Here is a 22,915-nt window from a genome sequence, read left to right on the forward strand (position 1 = left end):
ATATAATAATTTTATTAATTTTTACAATAATTAACTTAAAAGTTAACATGAATTTTAATTAGTTAACGGTATAAAAATAGTCCCTAAAAATGAAAGTAGTAAAATATCATTTCATTTTCTAAAGTCCTGGATAAAAGGATATTTAACATTAACCTTGAAAATTACACAAACACATACATGTACGTACATAAGAAAGAGAAAGAAAACAACATCCTTAAAAGGCAAATAGTTACGGCTCAAATATCTTTGAATTGAAATTCAAATTGAAATATAATAAAGATATTAAAATTAACAAAAAGTTACGTGATTAAATAATGTCAAAATATGTTTTCTTCTAAAAAAAAGTCAAAATATTTTGTTTAAAACATATCATATTTATCTTCTAGTCTAATGAAAAACAAAATGCAAAGAGTTGCTTAATAGTCACATACTTTCACCTTTATAGTTTCTTCATTATAGTTTCTTGATTTCGCCTACATGGTTGATTGGTTTTTATCTTTAAATCGGAAATGTAATTGGGAACAAAAAAAACCAACACAACATTATGCCAATAATCTTTAAACTGTCTAGCATTTCATTAGCTTCTTTTTATACTCAATAAATTAAACCTTCAACCTTTATTTGTAAAATCAGATATATTCACCCAATCTACCACATCCAAAGAAGTATCCTGACAAAAAAAACCAACACAACATTGTGCTGGAGTCTATATGCAAAAACTTTACCCTTTCATTCGATGAAAAAAGAGTGAAAAGTTTAAATTTGAGTTGAAAATAAAATAAAACAAAAAAATTGAATTTTTGTTCTAAAAAATATGCCGTTCTTCTTTCTCTATGTTCCTTCCTCTTCTCCAAACATACCAATAAAAATCAGAAAACCTGTGAAGACTCTTCTCTGTTTATTACTCAAAATCCAAAACAGAATATCTATGTAAGAGCAAAATGAGATAAATATTGACTCCAGCATCAACGCCTCTATTTATACATTGATCTCTATTGGAATTAATCTTAAGAGCAAAGCTAGCTACATTGCCTACACCACGCTAAATGAATGTCTCCAATTCCAATCCAAAATACAACTATAGCAAAAAAATATGTAAATCTAGTGCCATTACCCCATCTTGAATCTTGAATATTGTAAACATCCAAGTCTTTCCATTTGTTCGAAACCACGCCCTCAATTTGCGTTAGGAAGGATATCAATAAAATTGATAAGTTTCAGCTATCAATCACAATAATTCTCCAATAATGAGATACTAATTGTCAAACCAAAACTTGTGCTGCTAATGACCATGCAGCAGCACAGTGAAGCTACCAACTCTTATTCCAGATACTTGAAAAATAAGCTATTTTTGTGAGGCCAACAACCAAAAAGCTTCAAGACCAAATATGGGATCACATAGGGAGAAGCTATTAAAAGACAGAAAAACAACAGGCAAGTGATAAAGACAAACAGGCAGCATTCAAGTTTACTGCAATGCTTATAATACAGTTAATAAAGAGCCAAAGTGGCAACCTTCTCAAGCATACAATTCCCTCATACGAAGTCAGCTAAAATATTTACACACAACAACTCCTTAAGAAGCATTGTAACCTCAACACAAAACGACCATTACCACACAAAAATAACCGTAAGAAGGACGAGAAACCCAATCAACATAAGCAGATTCTTCAAAACATTGTCCTCCTGCCGCTGCACTTGACCGGTTGCCTGCATAAAACCCCGCGCATTCCCTCCATGAAAGCCATTAAACCCAAAGGGATAACCAGACGTTGTCCCATAGACAGTGGCATCCTGAAAACCATGGAAATGAATGTTGAGCAGGGACGGGATAAACCCACCAAAGGCAGTGGAAAGCGTGAAGTTTCCAAATCGGGCAGTTGCCATAGGAATGAACCCTCCCATGAGTCCAAACCCATAACTCCCAAATGGGTTGACCTCGGGAGGCGGCGGGGGCGGCATGGTTTGCGGCCTCTGCCCGGAAGGACGGTGGGGGATCTCCATTCCAGGATATAACTTGGTCCTGGGATCGGTCTGTGTTTTGCCCCTTCCATAAAGAGGAACCAATTTCTCTTCCTGCACAAGGGCCTTGCAAACAGGGCACTCCTGAGAATGGGAGTGATGATGGAGCCACCTATAAAGGCATGGCCAACAGAATAGGTGACCACAGAGTGTGATCACAGGATCTTGCGCCAAATCGAAGCATATGTTGCATTCGAAATCGCCAGCATCGTTTGAACTGTTCCCCGAGCATGATGGGCTCGGTGCAGATGCTCTCGTTGATTCACCAAAACCACTCGTCATTTGCCTAACCCCTCACTCAGATCTTCACAAACAAAATCAATTACAATGCCAACCAAACCCTACAATGTCACAAATAAATTAAAAAAAATCACCATAGGCTATATCGCATTTGCATCATTGTCACCGACAAGGTTATACTAAAATACGAAACAGCGAATTGCACGAAAATCAACAATTAATCAATCGAATAATCGACGTATAAATCTAGGGATTGAACGTTGCAATTAGTGGAACGAGAAAACAAAACAAGAAGAAAAGTATATTTTAACAAAAGAGATACAGATCTCGTCTCAGAATAAAAACGTAGAAAAATAAAAACATGAATTGATAACGAAATAAGCATTCTGAGAGAGAAACTTACAAATCGATAGTGAGAAAGACAATTGGTTGGGGAAGGCAGAAGAATTTTGATTGGAAAGGGTAAATCTTGCGATGCAAAGCCCCAAATTTGGTTTTCACCGAAAACCTCGTGGAAGTTTCCAGGTTCCTCTACGGCTCTACGTATTTAATTTTTTATTTTCTCTCGCCTTGTTTATTTATTTGTTTATTAAAGTAGTATTTTGGTATATTCTAATCATTCTTTTTATTTTTTGGGGTCTATTCTATGTATAATTACAGCTATGCTAATCGGGTCAATGGGCCAGTTTCCTTTGAAGTCAATCTGAAGCATCTTTCACTTTCGAGAATTACCTTTTGGATTCACATTTTTGCTTCCTGCACCTAACAATAATAATTAAAGGACATAAATACCCTTCTTTTTGTGATAGTCAGCACCCCTTCCCTCACTTGCACAACCTTGGCCATCAACCCAACACCACCACACCCTACCTTTAAACCCAACAATCACTGTGCCCCACATACACCCAAATCCAACAACCATCGCGCACCTCCTTGTCCCCTCCCCTCCTGAGATAAAGGGAAGAAAGAAAGGGAAACACATTTGGGTTTAGAGATATGGTAATGAAGGCTTTTGGTGCTGAAAGAAATGAAAATCATATTCCAGAATATCTATACACTTTTGGAATAGTTATTTCAGAATAAAGGAAGGATAATATGAAATTTTAAAACATTTGGGGTTCCAGGAAAAATAAAAGTGCAAGAAGTAATTGCCATTACTTTTTATTAGTTTGGGCCTTAAAGCATTGTTTGAATATAATTTTTTTATATTATTTCGGTGTATTTATTAAGGAAGATAATTTTGTTTGAACGGTAAAATAATGCAACTAAACTCTTCTTTTAAGAATTTAATACAATTATATTTAAGACTTAAAATCACTTATCAAATTTGAATAATTCTATATCAATCATATCAATTGATATATGTTGTCAACTGATCAATATAGGTTTAAAAACACTCTTTATTCACAATATGAGAAAATATCAAATCAAAATCAAGGTAAATAGAAATATTTAAGTTAGTTCGGTGGGTATCCCTTGTACCCTATTTCCTTTTCTTTAATGAAATTTGTTTGCTGATAAAAAACAAATTTCGGCAAGTTTCGAATATAAACTAATGTTGGAAAAACATATACACTATCAAGTATCAAGTAATAGCATGCATGTTTCACGACCAGGAGGAAGATAATGCCTAAGGTTATCGATATGGCTAACAATTTGCACCATGAGCTCCTTGTTTTCCCAACACAATTAGTGCTAAAGTTTGTTGCCTGTTTCACTTGGGAGCCAGACAAATAACTGAGCTAGTGCTCGTTATTGGAATGCCATGTAATATGTGTCTTGTCATATGTTTAGTTCATCAGTGTCCTATTTTTTTTTCGCAAAAAAAAATAAAAAAATAAAAAATAAAATAGAACTTTAGCCTATGGGGCACATTAATCAGCATCTTCATGTTTTGCCTCCTATGTTAAGGTTTATTCATTCTTGTTCTTGTCAAAGTAGTTGAAAAGTTGTCATTTGGGTCAATTACTTGTAAACTACAACTAGCTCAGAACACATGTTCATGTTTTTCCATACATCAACACCGTCCATTACATCATTATTCAATTTTCACATCGAATAACCATTATAAAAATTAATAATTAGTATCTGTACAGTACACTAAGTACACATATACTTTTTTAATTTAAGTTAGACTTAAAGGTTATAATTTTTTTTAAATAGAAATTGTTAAAAATGTAATCAATATTTATGTTCGTATTTTTATACAACAATTTAAATGAGTTGAATTCTAAAAATTTATCAAAATCAGGACAGGATTGGAAGTTCAAAATAATATTTAGAGTAATACTACAGTTCACCAAAAATCATATAAGCAAAAAAGAATTAATGTGTGGATTTTAAATTTTTTTCTCTTTTCATAACGGACTTCTTTTAAAGAAAAAAAATAATAATATACTTAATTTATTGAACTATCTTTTCATGATCTCATTTCATTGGCATCAAATCTCAATCATAATGTAATTTTATTGTTTCTCAATGAATTTTTTCAATTTTTTTAGATTTTTTTTACTTCGAATAAAGATCGTTCAATTTTGATTTACAGATATAGGACAAATATTATAATACTACAATACTACCTATTTTGGTTATACTATAAAAAATGATGGTAAAGTGAAATAAAATTGGAAGACGAAGTAGGTGTTTAGATAGAGAATTTTAACTGAGGAAAGTAATTTATCAGAGAATTTAAATTTCTATAATTTAGAATTCATTGTTTGGATGTTTTTTTATGAAGAATTTAAAATTTTGGAATTTTAAAACAGAATTTTAAACAACTAAAAATCTGAAATTTCAATTTCTTTCTAAAAGGTAAAAAATTGAAATTTTCTTCTTACAATCTTCTTCAAGAAATACTTTCTGACCTCCTAAAAAATTTCACACAAAATTTTAATTTTTTTTATCCAAACAAAAAATTTTGAAAATAAAAAAATTTCAATTAAAGTATTTGAAATTCTTAAAATTTAAAATTTCTCATAATTTTAAAATTTCTCATAATTTGAAATTTATCCATCCAAATATATGTGGATTGCTTATTGATGTCCACGTGCCTAACGGTCAATCGCTGAAGTGCGTTGTCCAGTTGAATCATTAATCGCCACGTACCAACTATGCCAACCCTATGTACTATGTATAGGCCACAAATTGAATGAATGCTTCTCTCAATCTCTCTCCCCTGAAGAAAAATAGAAAAGCGAGGAGCCAGGTGATGCTAATGTGAAAAGAGGAGCAGAATCTCCGCCATGTCCACGTCACCGTCCGGCAGTACCCTCGGTAAGGCCACGGCGGTGATGAAGAGCCTCAACTTCTACCTTTCAGATCACCCCGCAATCGTGACTTTCAGATGGAGTCACGACCTATGCTGGGGTTCCACCTGGTCCTTCCTCTTCTCCTCAATCGCCTCTTACGTCGTCGTTTCGATCTTCCTCCACCTCACATTAGCCTTTCTTCTTCGACGTGGCAGACCCGTTCCGCTGGGACCCATTCCCGCGCTCCACAGCCTCTCGATGTCCGTCATCTCCGCCACCATATTCGCCGGCCTCTTGGTCTCCGCCGCCGCCGAAATCAAAGAGACACGGTGGCTCTGGCGGCGCTACAAGACCCCGCTCCAGTGGCTGCTATGTTTCCCCCTTGGGACGCGTCCCTCTGGTCGTGTTTTCTTCTGGTCCTACGTTTTCTACCTCTCGCGTTTCCTTCACATGTTGAGAACCGTCCTCGTCGTCCTACGACGTCGTAAGCTCGTTTTCTTTCAGCTCTTCTACCACGCGATTTCCACCTTCATGTCTTTCCTGTGGCTCGAGTTCTCGCAATCTTTCCAAGTTCTGGCGATCCTCTTCACCACGCTCGCGTTCTCCGTTATGTACGGCTACCGCTTCTGGACATCAGTGGCGGCGCGTGGCGCGTGCCTGCCACTCGTGCTCAACTGCCAGATTGCGCTGCTTGGGTGCAACTTGGTTTGCCACGTAGCAGTGCTCTTGTTGCATTTTCTAACAGGAGGGTGTAACGGGATTGGCGCGTGGGTCTTCAATTCCGTGCTCAACGGTGCTATTTTGTTGCTGTTTCTTAATTTTTACGTGAGGATGTATTTAGCAAGGAGGAGGAAGCGTAAGGGTGTCGTCATTGATCATCGTTGTGAGAATGATAATAACATTGCTCGCTCCTCTGTCTTGGGCGCTGGAAAAGAACCACATAGTAATAAAGTGAAGTCCAATTAAAGCACAGATATATATTTGAAGGTTGAGTCATGGCTTGCAAGGTCCCAAACTTTGTGGAATTGGGCATCCGAGTTTATTTTTTTTTTGTAATTAAAAGCACGCGTGCAGGTTCTATATAAAAGGCCAATGTGATTGTAGGAAGATAGAGAGTTTTGTTGAGTACTCTTTTTGATAACATTGTAAGTTATATATAATCGTTCTTCATCTCTTTCACGGATTGATTATTGAAGTCTTCTCAATTCTAATCAACTCATCATTCCGTGCTACTTAATTTTGCAAATTGCATTCTCATGGTATTAGATAGGAGGTGGTGCTTTTGGTTGTTGCCATGGAATTTTTTAATTCAAAGTTGACCTTTGAATGAGGCAAATTGCATTCTCATTTTTTTTTCTTTCTCTTGCAGGATGTCAAACAGTACTTATGTATGAAACAATAACTCACCAATTTATTGATACATTTCTAATGAGTCAAATAGTTTGGTAGGCTTTTAATGAAAGAAATGTTAAATTATGTAGATATTTTAGAAAAGAAACTATCTAGAATCTAAAATTTAAATGGATGGATGCATGACACAATGAACTAAAGACAGATCCAATCCCACAGCCATAAGTTTGATGTATTGTGCATTTACAATTTTTTATTTAATAAGTTTTTGATCGATCGCTTGGAATGGTTTTAACATGAACGATCAATGTTGTTTTAATTAATTTTAGTTTAATTATTTATTTAAATGATATGATCGAGAGTCTTCAATCTTTTTATCTCTCACTTGATTATATTTACTTTATTTTTAAATCAAATGTCAAATTTGTAATTTATTAGATGTAACACATGGACATGCTGTTGTTTATGCAGCCAACTCGAGTGTCCAAATCAATTTATATCTTACGAATAAAGCACTTTTATACTCCAAAATTAAACAGTGACGTGTTTTCTTGTCCCGTTAATTAATAGGTAGTGAGAGCGAAAGTAGTAAAGGAGGATTTATATTTTGGCGTTAATTTAATAAGTTTTCTAAAAACCATATATTTATTAATTATATTTTTATGTTTAGTGGCAATGTTTAGATTGTGTTCGTTACAACTTTTTTCGTAAAATAATCACTCAATAAAAAACATTTGTTTGTTTCAATTTTTGAAAATAATCAAAAGTTGATTTTTTTTTAAAAAAAAAATTAAAATCAGAAACTATTTTGAATAACTTCTCACAAAATTAGTTGCTTTTTTTTTTAAAAAATGTTTATAATTATAAATAAACATAAATTAGTTTTTACTTTTTAAAAAAACCTCTAAATAACAATCCCAATGGAAAATGCAGTGATTGCAGTTGAACACTAGACTAGCAAAAATATCAATTCACCTTAAAGAAAAGGTGTTGATCATCTACAATTGAGATATACCTTACAAGTCGCTGAAGTCGTACATGCCGCACTTGAAAGAGACCCAAGTCTAAGGTCTATAAACCATGAATCTTGAGCCAGCCTTGCAAAATCCGTCATCTTGCACTTACTAATGCTACAATTATCCTACCATTGTAATCCACATATCTACTCACATTACTATCGTGTTAGAGAACTCATATAACACATATCTACTCACCCTTGCAAATTCATATATGATGCGTAGTGTTCTTCATTTCGGACTAAGAAATTCAAAACCACTTAACTCATAAAGAGAAATTGTGGCTTCTTCGTTCAAAAATGGAAGAATCAGATTGTGCAGAACCCAAATTGCTAAAGAAAAATAATTTGTTCTCATTAAAAAATGTTTTTTAAGTCATGTTTACCAATTCATCTTAAAGTAAACGCACTATAGATTTATTTGACATGAAACTGCGCCAAATGTTGTAAGATGTTACCTTGAGTATTGGGTTAGATATGCTTTATTATTTATTGGACTAACAAGTTGTAATAATCAGAAGAAGAAGAAACAAGTTGTAAATTGTAATCACAGCATAAGGTATATTAATTGGGTACAAGAGATACCCTATCAAAATACAAAAAGTATTCCAACCAAGTTACCAAAAGAAAGAGAACCCAAAAACAGATAATCTTTCCTATGTAACTTAGCATAAAAAAAGAACGTGTTGCTACTCATGTGCAACAATCCTATCCTACTTAAGTTAAAGAACAAAAACCAGCCACAATAAACAATAAACGAAGATAAATCCCCGCCCTGGAATTGTGAACAGCAAGAATAATCCCTCAACCAGCATTCGAGTCAGGCACCCTCCAGGAAAGCTTAATCTGGCTAAAATTCACCAAGGGTACCATCCAAAGCAAGAATAATTGAATCGAATCCCATCTTAAAATTTTGTACGCCTCAATTGTGGACAGCAAGAATAACACTGATATTTAGAATGTTGATCATCTCTGATAATACTCAGCCTCCTCAAGGTTCCTTTGGTTTGAGCTTTGTCTAATAAAACTCTCCATGAGAACCCCAACGACTTTGATGGTGATGGTATTATCCATAATAACAGTTGGCTCAATTACGCTCCTCGTATTTGTAGAATCCGAAGTAAGAAAAGTGTAGACTTGTTTAACTATGTACCCAGCAGAACAAGTGTTCCTCCTTGTATTTTGTAACTCAATGAAAGATGTACATGCAAGAACAAGTCAATAAGGACCAAATCATAATCATTCTTGATTCAGGAATGTGAAGGAAGAGGATTCGAAAGGAATTAGCAAGAGGAGCATGAGAAGGTGAAGAAGTCAAGCACTAGAGTTGTGCAACGGAGACTTAAGTATGAGATTGTCATTCCTTGAGACTATGTTTTCTCACTTCCATTGGACTAATTATCTATTCACCCTTGAAGTTAATATATATTAATAAATTTTGTTGAAGTTAATATTTTCTAGTTGATTCTAAAATTGGATTTTCAAAGGATAAATTTAAATGAAAATATAATTTTGTGACTCTAAAATATTAATGTTGTTAAAAGAGTATGTACAACAGAAAATTATTTTCCAATTATTTCTATTGTGGTATTTCTTTGGATGTTTAGTGAGGGAAAATATCTAAAATTTGTCAGGTTTTAAGGCAATGAAGGACTTAGTGTTGCTGAAGGACAAATTTTGTCGTCCTCGTGAAGAGAGTATAGCTGTAATGAAGCGTATGCAGGTGAAGAAAAAGGTTGATAAAGAGGTTTTGACATTTTGTCATGCTAAAATAAAGACATTTAAAGGAAAATTGAAAAGAACACTCTGCATCTGTTCTACATAAAGCCGCATCTAATTCTAACACCGCGTTTCTAACATGTTCCTATAGCTTTCGGCGGAGGGGATGCAACCCCAAATTTGCTGAAGGGGACAGCAATGTGCTGTAGTCTCTACTCTGTAGTGAAAGAAAAATTATTAATGTTGTCGAGGGCCTTCCATATAATCTCTATTTTCATACTAGGCCAATCACCACAACATTTTCAATATCATTGATGAATGGAAGAATTGTCAAATGGGAGAGCCATGGAGGGATCAAACTTAGGAGGCATGGTGGTGGGAGAGCAAGCAGCCCTGAGTTGATTATACTTTTCAATGTCAAAATTGTGAAGCTTCATGAGTCGCTTCTGCTTGGAGCTGAAACGGGCTTGGTAGAAGCCTTCAAAGGAAGGTTCTTTTGAGGTCCTTAGGAAGAAGGTGTAGCAAGCCATGCAGTACATTGAGGTCAAATAGAAACATATGGGTTCCATCACATCCCAGGAGAGTTCCCAAAATGTAAGCCTCATGAATGCCATTGTTTGCACCATCATAAAACCCAACCCTCCCCAGAGCTCACGCCGAACCATGGTGTCTGCTCTCTCGTCAATGGCTAACCTCTTTTTCTCCATTTCTTCGAATTCTCTTCTTATTGACTCGGGAACCTTGGCTCCTGGTACAGGGAGAAGACCTTGGATGGCTTTCGCTACCTGTATCACAAATTTTAGAGTTTGGGTAAAACAATTGGCTTTTAACTACATTTGGTTTTTCCTCTAGGAATCACACAAACTTGCTATTAAATTTAAACTTTCTGAGATTGTACCTAATAAGAACATACGAGAACAAATTTAATAATGCCTAAGATGTAAAGAACTAATGACCATCACCTAAATAAACCTTACACCCTCCTAATTATAAAAAGCTGGGCTTTATAACCTCCCCCTCTCCCCCCCCCCCCCCCCCCCCCAAAAAAAAAAAAAAACACTTTCACTTGTAGGTGAATTTCTGGTGGTATTTTATGTAAGGAGAAAGTAGTCAATTAAAATCAATTGAATGGACAAGCATGCCACAACCTTCACCTATGGCATGGGATGATTTTCTTATTAAAAAAAAAAAATCTATACCAAGACAGGATTGCTAGTGACAATATTTGAAACTAGACCCCCAACTTTCAATACTTCCAGACATAATCTAACCCCCAATTTTCACTTAATGGCAGCTAATAATTGTATACCATTTTAGTCTTTGTTTTCAAAATAATTTGGGGATAGTAGGGGCAAAGACACATTCAAGCAGATTACAATTGAACCAAACTCTTGAATTTTCTTTTTTTGTTTTTTTTTTCCAAAAAAATCCCAAATTTTCCATTAGTGAAGGCCCCAGAATGATAAAATTGAATGAATGATGGTGATGGATGAAAGCTGATGGGCTTTTGCAGTCCTTTATAGCCCTAATTAACCACCTCAAACGTGCGAAACAACATAGTTTCAATTTCCTGTCGAAAAAACACAAGAAATAATCATAAAAAAGCTATCAGTTTTCAGTAGTCTCATCCAAATAAATGGGAAACACGAAGAAGCATGTGATGAAAAGAAAAAGAAAAAAAAACCTATCTTTGATCTCCACCATCACCCCTCTGTAACAACCCAGAAATTAAAACACAACCCAACAAAAACACACGAAAAAACAGAATTGTAAAACAAATATAGTATAGTAAGATTGGATTGGAGTAAATGAAAAAAAAAATTAAGAATTAACCTGTTCGGGTCTGAGAAACACGACATCTCCCAACACAATCACAGCCGCAGAATCATCCAACATCTTTGCAATCTCCACCGCTTGATCCTGATCCGAACAATGCTCAGCGCAGATCGCAATGAACTCCGAGAACGTTATGCAACTCTTTCGGGTCTGTCTTAGTTTCGCTTTCAACATTTCCACCTGCGCCACCTTTAGCAATTTTCTGGCATCCTCGATGGTCACTGTGTCCACCATTTTAATCTGCGGCGGCGTCAACCCATCCAACCGGATCCGGTTGTGGGCAACACCCATCGTCCTGAGCTTGTCGAGGAGGTTTCTTCCGGCGAGTTGCGGCGAACGGAAGCGGCCATTTTCTCCGGGATCAACGGGCTCGGCGGCGCGTGGGGAAACTTTTCCGATGACGGAGGAAGAGGAAATCCGACAATTGGTGAGGGATTGTGATGACACTTTGGTGATGTTAAGGAGTCCTTGAGCGAGAGCTTTCCTGAACGCCATCGATAGAAGAGAGAGAAATAAATTGAATTGAAGAAAACGATGGGTCAGGAAAGTTGCTTATATAGGTGCTCCAATGCAGATGGAGCACACCACAGATAAGGTTTACACGCGAGAAATTTAAGAAGAAACGCTCAACTTGGCTGGCTATTTCAATGGTCTCGAGTTGTTTCGGAGAGATATACATGTATAGAAAGAAGAGAGATTGAAGCGCGATAAATTGAAACGAGAAAATAAATTATCACGAGGAGAAGAATCCCGAAAGAGAGGAACATGGACGGACACGTGGACAGTAAAGATTGAAGAAAAGGAATAGGTGGGTTTATAACCGTGGGATTGTGGTGGTTGTGACTGGAAGGCATGGTCATCTGATAGCTAAATAGTATTCAAAATTAGATTACATTTTAGCATTTACCATTTAAACGTGTGGTTAGAAGGAAAGAACACAGCGAGAAAGTAGCTGAGTCCACGCCAACAAGATAGTATTCGCTTTTGTCTTTTATTACCCCATAAGAATATTATGTCATTGGTTAGTTATTATAGACTTATAGAAATATTATGTAAAATATACTTTTAAAAGAGAAAAGAAATAAATATTAACAATGTCTCATTGAAAAAGTGAGAATTTCATCTTTAAATTCTATATTCTAATTTATAATATAAAAATAAATTACATATCTTATTTTAAATTTTTTGCCTGGTGATGATTGTTGTTATTTTAAGAGACCGTCATTTCTATTAGATTTCCCCCTCCCCCTCTTCTGGCTTATTTACGTATGAACACCTCACTTGTATAAACACCTCCTGCACATAATTTATTTTTACTTATTAAATCATATATTACTTTTTATAACTACACTCATACTAATATTCATATACTTAGAAAAGGATAGAAGAGATAGATAATACGGTATGACAATAAGAGAGAGATAGAGATTATGAATGTGAATGAGGTGTGTTAGAGTTTATCCATATATAACTACGCTTCTCTCTACAGAATGAGGTTCGTAATATTATATGAGGAGTTTATTTTAGAATTAGAAATATAATATATTATACAATCATAGATTCATAATAAATAAAAAATCAGAAATCATCATTAAGAAAAATATAAAATATCCGTCCTATTATAGTATAATAATTATTATTATTTTTCATAATAACAAATTTCATTCAAATAATAATAAAATATTTTAATCTACAAATTATTTTATTATTCTTTTAAATAGTGGTGTCATATGTTATGGGTTTGCAGTGCAAAATGCAAATGCACCGGCCCGTTGATGTCTTGTGCAAGATTTATTCCAGAAAAAACACACAAGAATCCACTCTACATTGAATATTAGCTGACTGCTAGGCGGAAAAGAATCATCAACTCACTAATTTCCATGCAAATATATCCGAATCTGCCAATCGAAAAATTACAACTTCAAATCCAACAATGCTTAGAAAATGTCATCAGATTCCTATAAGGTGCAGCAACTATTGTCGTCAGTGGATGCCTCAAACATCAGGATCCTATCAATGCAAGCATAGAAAAGTTTCTCACATGCAGCAAACCAATAAAGAAGGAATTTACTATCACAAACCGGACTCCCAACTTGAAGGAGTTAGGGTGCTTTAACTGCATATATATTTTTCTATTAATGTCCTAGACATATTCCCCCTTTGATTGCGTTTCTCATGATTCCATTATTGTTGTCCACACTCACAGAGGATGTTCAATTGCATCTAGCAAAAGAGTAAGAGAAAAAATAAGCAGGAAAATTGTTCGTAAATATGAATAATGCAAAGACCTTAGTATAGGCAGTGTAGAAATAGAAATGTTATACACAAGTTAATATCTGTATGTTTCTTCATAATCATAAGCACATCAATGCCGCTATGTGTGCTGGGTGCTTAATCAGTACATTATATTATAGCAGGCGCAAAAGAAGATGCCAGGTAGAAATAGTAATCTACAAAACCTACCGAAGGATTTTCAGCTAGTGTTTGTGTAATTAATAATCTTTTTCACAACCATTGTCCTTGCTCTCCTTATCTGCCGACTACATTCATCAGCTTGCTTACTCAAAGCCTCAATGGTCTCTGCAAAAGTGTCTATATTCTTCTTAATCTCATCAATCGCAAACTTTACAGCATCCTCATTTCTAAGAGCAAAATCAGAACTCTGCAACATGGACTCTATGTTTATTTCCAATTGGTCAATGCGCACCTGAATGTGCTTCAAGTCCACCAATGTAATGTAAGTGCCAACCTGCATCGAAATGATTAATTCTCTTTGGCCCTTTAAAGCTGTCTCATATCGCTTAAAAAGAGAGTTACACCATTTCCCCACTGAGCCTATAGGAACAGCCAATGCACCAGCCAAAGCAGTTACAACAGGTGGTGCAGCAATTGCAGCTGCCACCACCGAGAAAATCAAAACAGACACAAAAGCAGCCACGAAAATGGCATTTGACACCCTCTTCAATGTCTTCAGGGACTTCAGTTTCTTATCAAGCTTTTGCTTTCTGATTTGCAATTTCTTCAGCATTGATGCCTGCTGTTGATAAACTGACTGAAACAAGGAATAAAACTCTTCGGTGAAGGGGTCCCCGGCTTCCTTGAAACCCTTAAGCTCTTGCAATGTCTTCAAATAAGTGGACCCTTCAACCCCATTTTGCACCTCTTCCTCAAAACAGGTAATTGCAGACTTAACTATAACATGCCTTTCGCGTGCTCGATTCAAGCATTTATCAAGAGCATTGCAGAATTCCAATGTCTGGAGGCTATTTTCAAAGAAGTCCTCCACCAAGGAGAAGAGCTCCCTGTCCTTCTTGTTCCATATATCTTGCTTACACTCTAGAATGACTTTGGCAACATCCTGATTCATTTCAAGCAAACTACCAGTCACTTCCCCTAGTGACTCAATCGATATGGAATGAACCTCAATCCCTTGGGCAAGCGAGGTGATCACCCTGTTGGTGCGCTCCTGAATTGTAGCATCTAAGGATTGCAAGTTTGGATCTTCAACACATGCCGCCTCATAAGAACTCAAATCAGCCGCATACAGAGAATGGGTACCCATTTTGATGGGTGTTGGAACATCACTACTGCTAGGTATCTTACTGGATTGACCCCCCATCATAGCCAATTTTAGTCCTAACAAAGATTAAACCTAACTTCCAAAATTAGAAGGGTAAATACAATAGGATCACAATCAATCACCAACTGTCTCAAACCCCAACAATTGCAGTGTTTCAAGTGCTCAATTAGATCCAGGCTTTGATATGTAAGAAAAGAAAATGCCCCGAATGTAGCAAGATCCAGCACCCAAAAGACAATCCTACACTAGAGAACACAGAATAGGTACATATGAATCTAAATTATTTATAAAAAAAAAAAAAAAAAAAGTTGCAATTTTTAACTAAGTATATATGTAGTGGGAAAGCTTAGAAGTTCTTAGTACCTGGGTCTGAGAATTAGGTTGGTATCTCTGACTTGAATTTCTGCCCGAAGAAAAAAGAGTTAGAAAGTGAAGGAAAAGAGTGAAAAGAATCTGAGATGGCCAATTATGGGAAAAGAATGATAGACGGAAGTGGATTGCAGCTTGAATTGAAGCATTGATTGAGAGAGAAAAGGTGTGTGTGGGTGTTAAGATTGTGGAAAGGCTATGAAGGTGATTGAGAACTGTGAGGGTTTTGCGATTTCCCGAACCATGCAAGAAGTCAACGAAGAAGTGGTCCGGCAATTCCAAAGAGGGTTGCTACGTCCTTTTCTTACTCAAGGTTCAAAACAGCTTCTTCGTCTTTACTCACTAACCGAGGGTTCAGTAACAAATGTGTTGTGCTTTTTTTTTTTTTTTTTCCCGCAGCCACACGGGTTTTGGACTCTAGACCCGTTGTTTTGACCATAATCAAATATATATATTCATTCTTCATTCTATAAAATGCTTAAATATATTTAAAGGACTAAAAAATTATAAATTTTAATTGAGAGACTAAAAAAAATTAAATTTAAATTTAAATATTAAAAACATATTTAAACCTTTTTTAAATTCAAGCTTAATTTTACTTTTTCATTCCTCCTTATCTTCAACTATAATTTTAGTCTTTTCTTATTTATAATTGTGTAAATTAGGTTTAACCATGAGTTACCAAACTATTTTATTTCTTTGATATATGTATAAAAAAATATTACGAATAAGTTTAAAGTGTAATTAACTAAAAGTGTATATATTTTTACTGATGTTATACAAACAAATAATATAATAATCAAATAATATTACATTAATTGGCCTAGCCCAATGGATCATACCGATCTGGGCCTTGAGGCTGGAAAACATCAAGCCAATTTGGGCCCGACACTATGCAAATTTTTTTTTACCAAATCCAAATGGGAAGTAGTGAAAACACTCCTGTGCGGTATGATCAAGGAAATCTTCACAAATCCGCCCAAGGAGAAACCATTAATCAAACTCCTATTGCTCTCATAAACATGAAGCTAGAACTTTCAGCCTATAAGTTTATGAAATGTATCATACAAATTGGTCACAAAGATATTGACACAAACACTTCTGTCAATTATGGAGTTGGTAAGTCGTCCATTTCAAAGCAGCTTCGTCCTTGGGAAACATTATTATTTCACAATAAATTATTCATTATATGAGACTAAAGAGAGGAAAGAAAGCGTGGATAGCCATTAAAATTGATTTAGAGAAGGTTATCACAAAATGAAATGCATATTCATTAAGAAGACTAACTACACAGGAGTGTTGCTTTCCTTTTAACTTCACTGAACTAGTTTGGCGTTGCATGTCTACCTCTCCCATTAGAGTTCTCTTGGCAGGGAAAGCGATGGAGGATTTCTTTCCGTTTAGAGGTTTTTAGTGAGGGGTGTATAACGTCATTCTCATCTTGTTAGTATTGAACCTAGAAACCAATTGAGATGGGGAAGCATGGACCCCCATTTTGATCTGATGTTATTTGCGGAAACTAACTTACACCAAGCAGAGATTATGAAGAAATGCACGTCTTACTTTTCAAAGAGTTGGAGATAGTGCCCGCTAATGTTTCTCACTAACAAGTAACAAATGTTAATGTGGCAAATAAAATTTGAGTCAAACAACTTAAACGAAACAGAGACCTTTGAAATAGCGGGTCTTTTTATACTTCAATGGAAGCAAAAGTTGTTAGCAAAAAATTCTGGTATTCTTAGCTTTTATAAACTATGATTGCCAAATGTCAGATTCCGGGGCTTATGTCAAGTGAAATAACCTTTTTGCTGGACCACTGCATCTATTTGATGGCCACTGAAAGCATCCTATTTTTCTATATAAACGTTGTTGAGAAGAATCACGGATTCACAGTACCTTGTGCTCAAAGCTATTCCCGCTTAAAACTTTTGTAAAAAGCTTAAGTAGTGAAAGAAGAAACCAGAGAATACATTGTGCACGAAGTCAAATCTAGATTGTGGTTGCTTCTATTGTGTTTGAGTAGAAATAGAAAAAGAGGTAGAATGATAAATGTTCCCATTAACCAGTGAACAAAACCGAATCAATGTTGCCTGTGAGCAATGTGATTGATTGAAGCAAACAACGGAGCCGCCTTTCGAGGATCGAACCCAGACAATTGTTCCTTGGCATCCTTTAACAATTCTTGAGCAAATTCCTTTGACTTATCTATCCCCAATAGCTTGCATCCTTTAACCATGATTCCTTATATGAGAGAGCCTAATTTATCTAATTATTCTCCTAATCCCTTAAGAAAATAAATTAGTTAAATTATATTATGAATAAAGATGCATAAAACATGCTAAAAAATGTCATTATATCCCTGGATATGAATTATTTAAATGTTCTTTTTCAGTTCTTAAGAGATAAACATTTTACAATGTCTAAACCCTAAAACATACCATGCATATGGATGATCAAACCACAATCAATAAAATTAAACACAGAAAAAAAAACAATGAAATTAAAATAACATCAAATAGATCATAGGAATAATTACATCACGAGTGTTTATATAATCGTTAAGCTCTCAATAATGGGGATTTAGTCTCTCATTATGATGAGAGGACGATGAGAGGCTTTACAATTGTGAAAGGGTGATAGAAAGAGAAGAAGAATTGAGATGGGGAAAGAGTGGCTCCTAATGGTTGATTCCCTCTATTCCTGCATGAATCTTAGTCTTTGTTCTCTAGGGGAAGCTTTAATCTCGTGGATATTTTATGTGTCTTTTTTTTTTGTTTCCTCCTCTTTTTATAGGAGCAATAAGCTTAAATTTTATGCAATCTCGCGCTAAACGCGACCGCCATGCTGGGCGAGTGAGTCGGTGGTCACGTGCTTAACACGTGATTTGGGCTAAGTGCATCTTCATGTACAGGGCTTCTCCATGTGACTTCTTTGCCCTATGCGAGTTCTGCCCACTGACAGATGGTGTTGCGCTGAGCGCGTATTGCGCGCTGAATGAGCATCTCCAGATCTTTAACTTATCTTCCAAGTTTTCATTTGTGTTTCTGTAGTCAATGTAACACCAAAGCACTATAAATTCACTAGTTTAAATTTCTATTGGACAAAAATTTAAATGATGTTAAAATTCTAATTATTAACACAAAAAGAAGCAATAAAAGAAGAAAAATTTAACAATTTTTATATGACTTAATCACAAGATGTACCTACGCACAACAATTATCAACTTGTAAGTTGGAACCTTGTCTAAGGCCTCTCTTGAATAGCTTTCTGGACCATTGGATGGATTTGAAGGTTGAGATTAGAAGGGACGATATAAGGTTCCGCGAGAGGGAAAAAATATTTCTATGTCTTAACATAATTATTTTCATTATCAAATAAAAATGTTTAAATTTTTGTTTTTAAAATATTAAATATGTTACTATATCTACTTATCTAGCATTTTCATTTAAAGTAAAAAGACTTTGTAACAAAAAAAAACATTAAAAATTATTTCAAGAGATACTGTAGTACGACTTAATTATAAAAGAAAGAACAAAAAATCTTAACAACTATCATTTTGATTTTTATGTCGAGCAAGACTGCATTGCATGACTGCATGTGTTTCACGGGGTGCCATGAAAAACGATCGGGTACGATATTCCAAAAGAAAATTGCATTAAGCATTAATGGTGCAGCGAAAATTGAAAATGAGGGAAAACGCGCTTCCGTCTCTACTGTCTAGGAAGGAAATTACTTAATTAACAGGATTGTAATTGTCACTGATTCGCTGTGAATCTGTTTCCCATTATTCTTTACTTGCACTCTCTATTTAGCTTTGGTACACTTTTTAAACGAATTTGCCAAAATAAAATTCTTTATCATTTTATTGATATTGAAAGTGATGATTATTATTTGTCTCATAAACACACATAAAATAAATATTTTCTTTTTAATATGATTTATTTTATCTTATAAATAAAATAAGATTCAAAACTCTTGAAAAAGAATAAAAACCTTAGATGTGTTTAAATCATGAACTAAATTATTCTTAAAACACTGGCCAACACCATAAGTTAACTAACATCATGTTAAAAAAAATATGTAATATATACGTTGAATAATTGTTATGATACTTAATAACATGTTTAAGTGCGGGTAAACCTCAAAGTGATTATAATTATTATTAATAAAAAAACAACTTTGCCTCATTTATACTATCTCTTAAAACACTAGCCAACACCATGGGTTAGCTAACATTAGGTAAAAAAAAAAAATATGAAGTATATATGGTGGATAATTATTATGGCACTCAATGGCATGCTCTATTTAGCTATCCAGTAATGCTGGATAGTTTTCAAAATAAAGAATACTATAATCTTGCCTACTTGATGGATTTTGTACAAGTATTCCTGGTATTGGTTCTGTGTGAGATTTATGAAAACATTTATTTCATTTTGAATAAAATATTTTCTTGTTCATTATCCTTGTTAATCTTTAATTTTATTTATAAATTAATGACACTAATATTTGATAACATATTTATTGTATTGATGTACATAACTTCTTTTAAGGTTGATATTCTAATTTCTTTTTTTTAATAAAATATTCTAATTTATTTTAAGATTGTTAAAAGTATATATTTATTATTGATACCATCTATGTGATGATGCTATAGCTTTCAAATCATAATGAATAATTGATGGGCGCTTTTAGCATCCTCGATCTGGAGTTAAAATCGTAATGAATAATGTTATTAATGTTGTCGTTAATAATGAGAGGTACATTTGCTTATTTACACAAATATTTAATCATTTATTTAAATCTTGGTGATGTGTGTTTTTTATGTGATTGGTTAGAGAGTTGATGAGATTGAAATTGGAATTATACGCGTCTAAGTTGAGATTTGGTTCTTATGAAAATCATAAATCTATTTACATGGTTATAATAGTATTTTACTTTATACACGTTATCATGCGTTGTCATGCTATTACATTATTGGGTGAGAGTGTTTCCTTGAGAAAATATTGATCTTCCTTGTGAAAGATGTTGGTTTCCTTGATGTAAATGGTATTTAATACTTTTTCTGTTTTTAAACATAAGACTCTTTTTTAGTTTTATTTATCTTTTTTATACAACTTTTTTTAAGTTAATTTTTGCACTAATTTTTTTTATTCATTTTTATTTTACAATAAATGCTGTGTTTTTAAAAATATAAATATATTATTTTTATTATAAAAATTAGATTAAAAAAATAACATGCATCAATTAAATATGTATGAAAGAAATTAAGTGAAAATGGAAGGATATTGTGAGTCTTAATAAACTTAAGAATAATTTTGATAAATAATATAAATTGTTAATAAATTTAATGTTATTAACAATATTAATTAAATTTCTTTAAAATATAAATTAGTTAAAAGAATCTTAAAGATTAAAGATGGAGGGAATATAAAACATGGTTATGATGGATTTGGAGAGCTTTGTTAGGTTTATAAGTGAACGCTTTGAATACTTATGGTTATTAGTTATGTAGTCATAGGTGAATTAGAAATCACAGAGATATGAGACGGGTTTGATGATTAAGGGAAAAAATCACATTTAATTTTTTATGTTAATAAAAATTAACTATATTAATAATTAATATTTATTGATAAAAAAGTGAATTAGACGCTAAATAATAAAGTTTAATTAGCCTCTCTTATGACTTTTAATTAATAATTTTATTAGTTGAGCTGATTATGTTTTATGGTGATTATTAGGTTTGCAGAGAGATTCAAACTTGTTCAACTTAAGTGTTATTTTTACAATTGTTTTTAAAACAACCTAGAATTTAATTAATATCATTAATGTGGGAAAATGTTAGAATTTTAACTTTAGATTTTCATTAATTTATAGATTTAGTTTCATAAAAACAAATTAATTAATTATATGATTCATTAGAGTTTAAAAATAATTTTGTATATTATTGTATATTTGTGTAATTGGGTTAAAGTCAAGTTTGTTAAATTATAGTGAAGAACTATTATTTTATTTACCAACAAGTTAGTTAATCTAAGTGATATTAAACTTGGTTACCTCAAATAAGATAGTAGCTTGTATATAGAAAAATTAACTATACTGACATATTTGTCAATAAAAAAAGTGAGTTAAACGTTAAATAATAAAATTTAACCTCTCTGATTATTTTTAATTTATGATCTTGTTGGCTGAGCTGATTATGTTTTATGATGATTATTAGGTTTGTACGAGAGTCAAAGTTGTTCAACTTAAGTGTCATTTTTACAAATTTGTTGAAACAAACTAAAATTTAATTAATATCGTTGCCTTGAGAAGATAGGCTTCCATTAATTTATATATTTAGTTTTATAAAAACAAATTAATTAATTATATGATTCATTAGAGTTTACAAATAATTTTGTATATTCTTGTATATCTGTTAATTAGGTTAAAGTCTAGTTGGTGATTTGTTAAATTATAACTGAGAACTACATTCTATCTATCAATAAGTTGTTAATTTAAATGGTACTAAATTTGAATTCCCAAATAAATCCATGGCTTGTAGATAAAAATAATGTGATAAAAAGTAAAAATTTAATTAAAAGTAACTGATTAAATTATCTAACAAATATTAATTATTATGAATGTTGAAGGATAATCTGCATAGATGATATAACAAAAAAAAAATAGTATAAAGTTAAGTAATTTTTTTACTCATGATAGGTAAAAATTAGGATTAATATTATTTCATTATGTATAAACATAATAATTGGTTAAGTAAATATCCATAATCCATTTTTTTATTTCCAATAAGTAACACAAACGTTATTCCATATCCATGTATACTGGTGCCTTTTGTCTCTTCTTTTAAATGTTATTGAATTCATTGAATCAAAAGTTATCAATTGCACATTTCACGAATCCATCATAAATAAAACTATCCCAAGTCTACAGTTTTGATTGATAATTCATAATTATCGATATTTTTTATTCATGAAAATTAAATTAAATATTAGTGTATCACAAATTTAATGTTTACTTTATTTCTCCCTCTTTTCCTTTTTTTTCCTGTACCAAAACATAGTGTAAAAATAAAGGTGTGTCATTGAATATTTTCTTTTTTCCAAATTCACCAATAACCCAAAGGGTTAAGGTGGTAGTGTAGAAGTCTTGTGGCATTCACATAAGTGTGTCATTCAATACTTTTCCTTAATTACAAATTAAAAAAATATTATACAATTATATCATTTAATCACAACTCATCATTATGTATAATAAAATTATTGAATTTTATGATAATTATTTTAAAAATTATATCAATCAAATTTTTTTTATTAAATGATGTGTATAATTCATGACGATTAAACTTTAATTTATATGTATGTTTTCACAAATTGATGAAAAGAGTCTTAATTTTTTAACATCATAGACAATTAGACACTATGTTAATGTTTTTCATTTATTCTTATCTCTTTTTTTTATCAATTATTTCGTTTTACTTCTCATCTCTATGGGACTATATTCGAAGAGTATCTGAGAATCATTTAAAAGATTTAAAAA

General features: G+C 33.2%; 4 protein-coding genes across 7 annotated transcripts; 1 reads left to right on the forward strand and 3 right to left on the reverse strand.

Moving 5' to 3' along the window:
- Positions 1-1,442: 1,442 nt before the first annotated feature.
- On the reverse strand, positions 1,443-2,877 carry LOC100811423 (E3 ubiquitin-protein ligase RNF185). The gene is made up of 2 exons (XM_006590612.3): positions 2,666-2,877; positions 1,443-2,363 (listed from the first exon to the last, which is right to left on the reverse strand). The coding sequence occupies exon 2, from the start codon at positions 2,302-2,304 to the stop codon at positions 1,612-1,614; it is 693 nt and encodes a 230-aa protein (XP_006590675.1). The 5' UTR covers positions 2,305-2,363; positions 2,666-2,877; the 3' UTR covers positions 1,443-1,611.
- A 2,527-nt stretch (positions 2,878-5,404) lies between these two features.
- On the forward strand, positions 5,405-6,689 carry LOC100782066 (elongation of fatty acids protein 3-like). Its single transcript, XM_003538791.5, has one exon. It carries the CDS (start codon positions 5,505-5,507, stop codon positions 6,474-6,476), a length of 972 nt encoding a protein of 323 aa, XP_003538839.1. The 5' UTR covers positions 5,405-5,504; the 3' UTR covers positions 6,477-6,689.
- A 2,922-nt stretch (positions 6,690-9,611) lies between these two features.
- LOC100815180 (calcium uniporter protein 2, mitochondrial) lies at positions 9,612-12,097 on the reverse strand. The gene is made up of 2 exons (XM_003537456.5): positions 11,428-12,097; positions 9,612-10,379 (listed from the first exon to the last, which is right to left on the reverse strand). The coding sequence occupies exons 1-2, from the start codon at positions 11,923-11,925 to the stop codon at positions 9,903-9,905; spliced, it is 975 nt and encodes a 324-aa protein (XP_003537504.1). The 5' UTR covers positions 11,926-12,097; the 3' UTR covers positions 9,612-9,902.
- Positions 12,098-13,170: 1,073 nt separating this feature from the next.
- LOC100819451 (UPF0496 protein At2g18630) lies at positions 13,171-15,785 on the reverse strand. Of its 4 annotated transcripts, none has more exons than XM_041006624.1 (3): positions 15,374-15,785; positions 13,894-15,250; positions 13,171-13,653 (listed from the first exon to the last, which is right to left on the reverse strand). In XM_041006624.1, the coding sequence occupies exon 2, from the start codon at positions 15,050-15,052 to the stop codon at positions 13,904-13,906; it is 1,149 nt and encodes a 382-aa protein (XP_040862558.1). In that variant the 5' UTR covers positions 15,053-15,250; positions 15,374-15,785; the 3' UTR covers positions 13,171-13,653; positions 13,894-13,903. The 4 variants fall into 4 exon arrangements, with proteins under 4 accessions (XP_040862558.1, XP_003537511.1, XP_014619356.1 ...); XM_003537463.5 differs by having other exon boundaries at positions 13,894-15,255; XM_014763870.3 differs by having other exon boundaries at positions 13,171-15,255.
- Between the last annotated feature and the right edge of the window lie 7,130 nt (positions 15,786-22,915).

The sequence above is a fragment of the Glycine max genome, chromosome 11 (assembly GCF_000004515.6).
Source record: "Glycine max cultivar Williams 82 chromosome 11, Glycine_max_v4.0, whole genome shotgun sequence".
Taxonomy (NCBI): Eukaryota; Viridiplantae; Streptophyta; class Magnoliopsida; order Fabales; family Fabaceae; genus Glycine; species Glycine max.

Coding starts and splice junctions, on each gene's coding strand:
- LOC100811423 (XM_006590612.3), bottom strand. CDS start 2,304: ATGACGAGTGGTTTTGGTGAATCAACGAGAGCATCTGCACCGAGCCCA.
- LOC100782066 (XM_003538791.5), top strand. CDS start 5,505: ATGTCCACGTCACCGTCCGGCAGTACCCTCGGTAAGGCCACGGCGGTG.
- LOC100815180 (XM_003537456.5), bottom strand. CDS start 11,925: ATGGCGTTCAGGAAAGCTCTCGCTCAAGGACTCCTTAACATCACCAAA. Junction 10,380..11,427: donor TGTTTCTCAGACCCGAACAG/GTTAATTCTTAA, acceptor TTTGTGATACAG/GTAGCGAAAGCCATCCAAGG.
- LOC100819451 (XM_041006624.1), bottom strand. CDS start 15,052: ATGATGGGGGGTCAATCCAGTAAGATACCTAGCAGTAGTGATGTTCCA.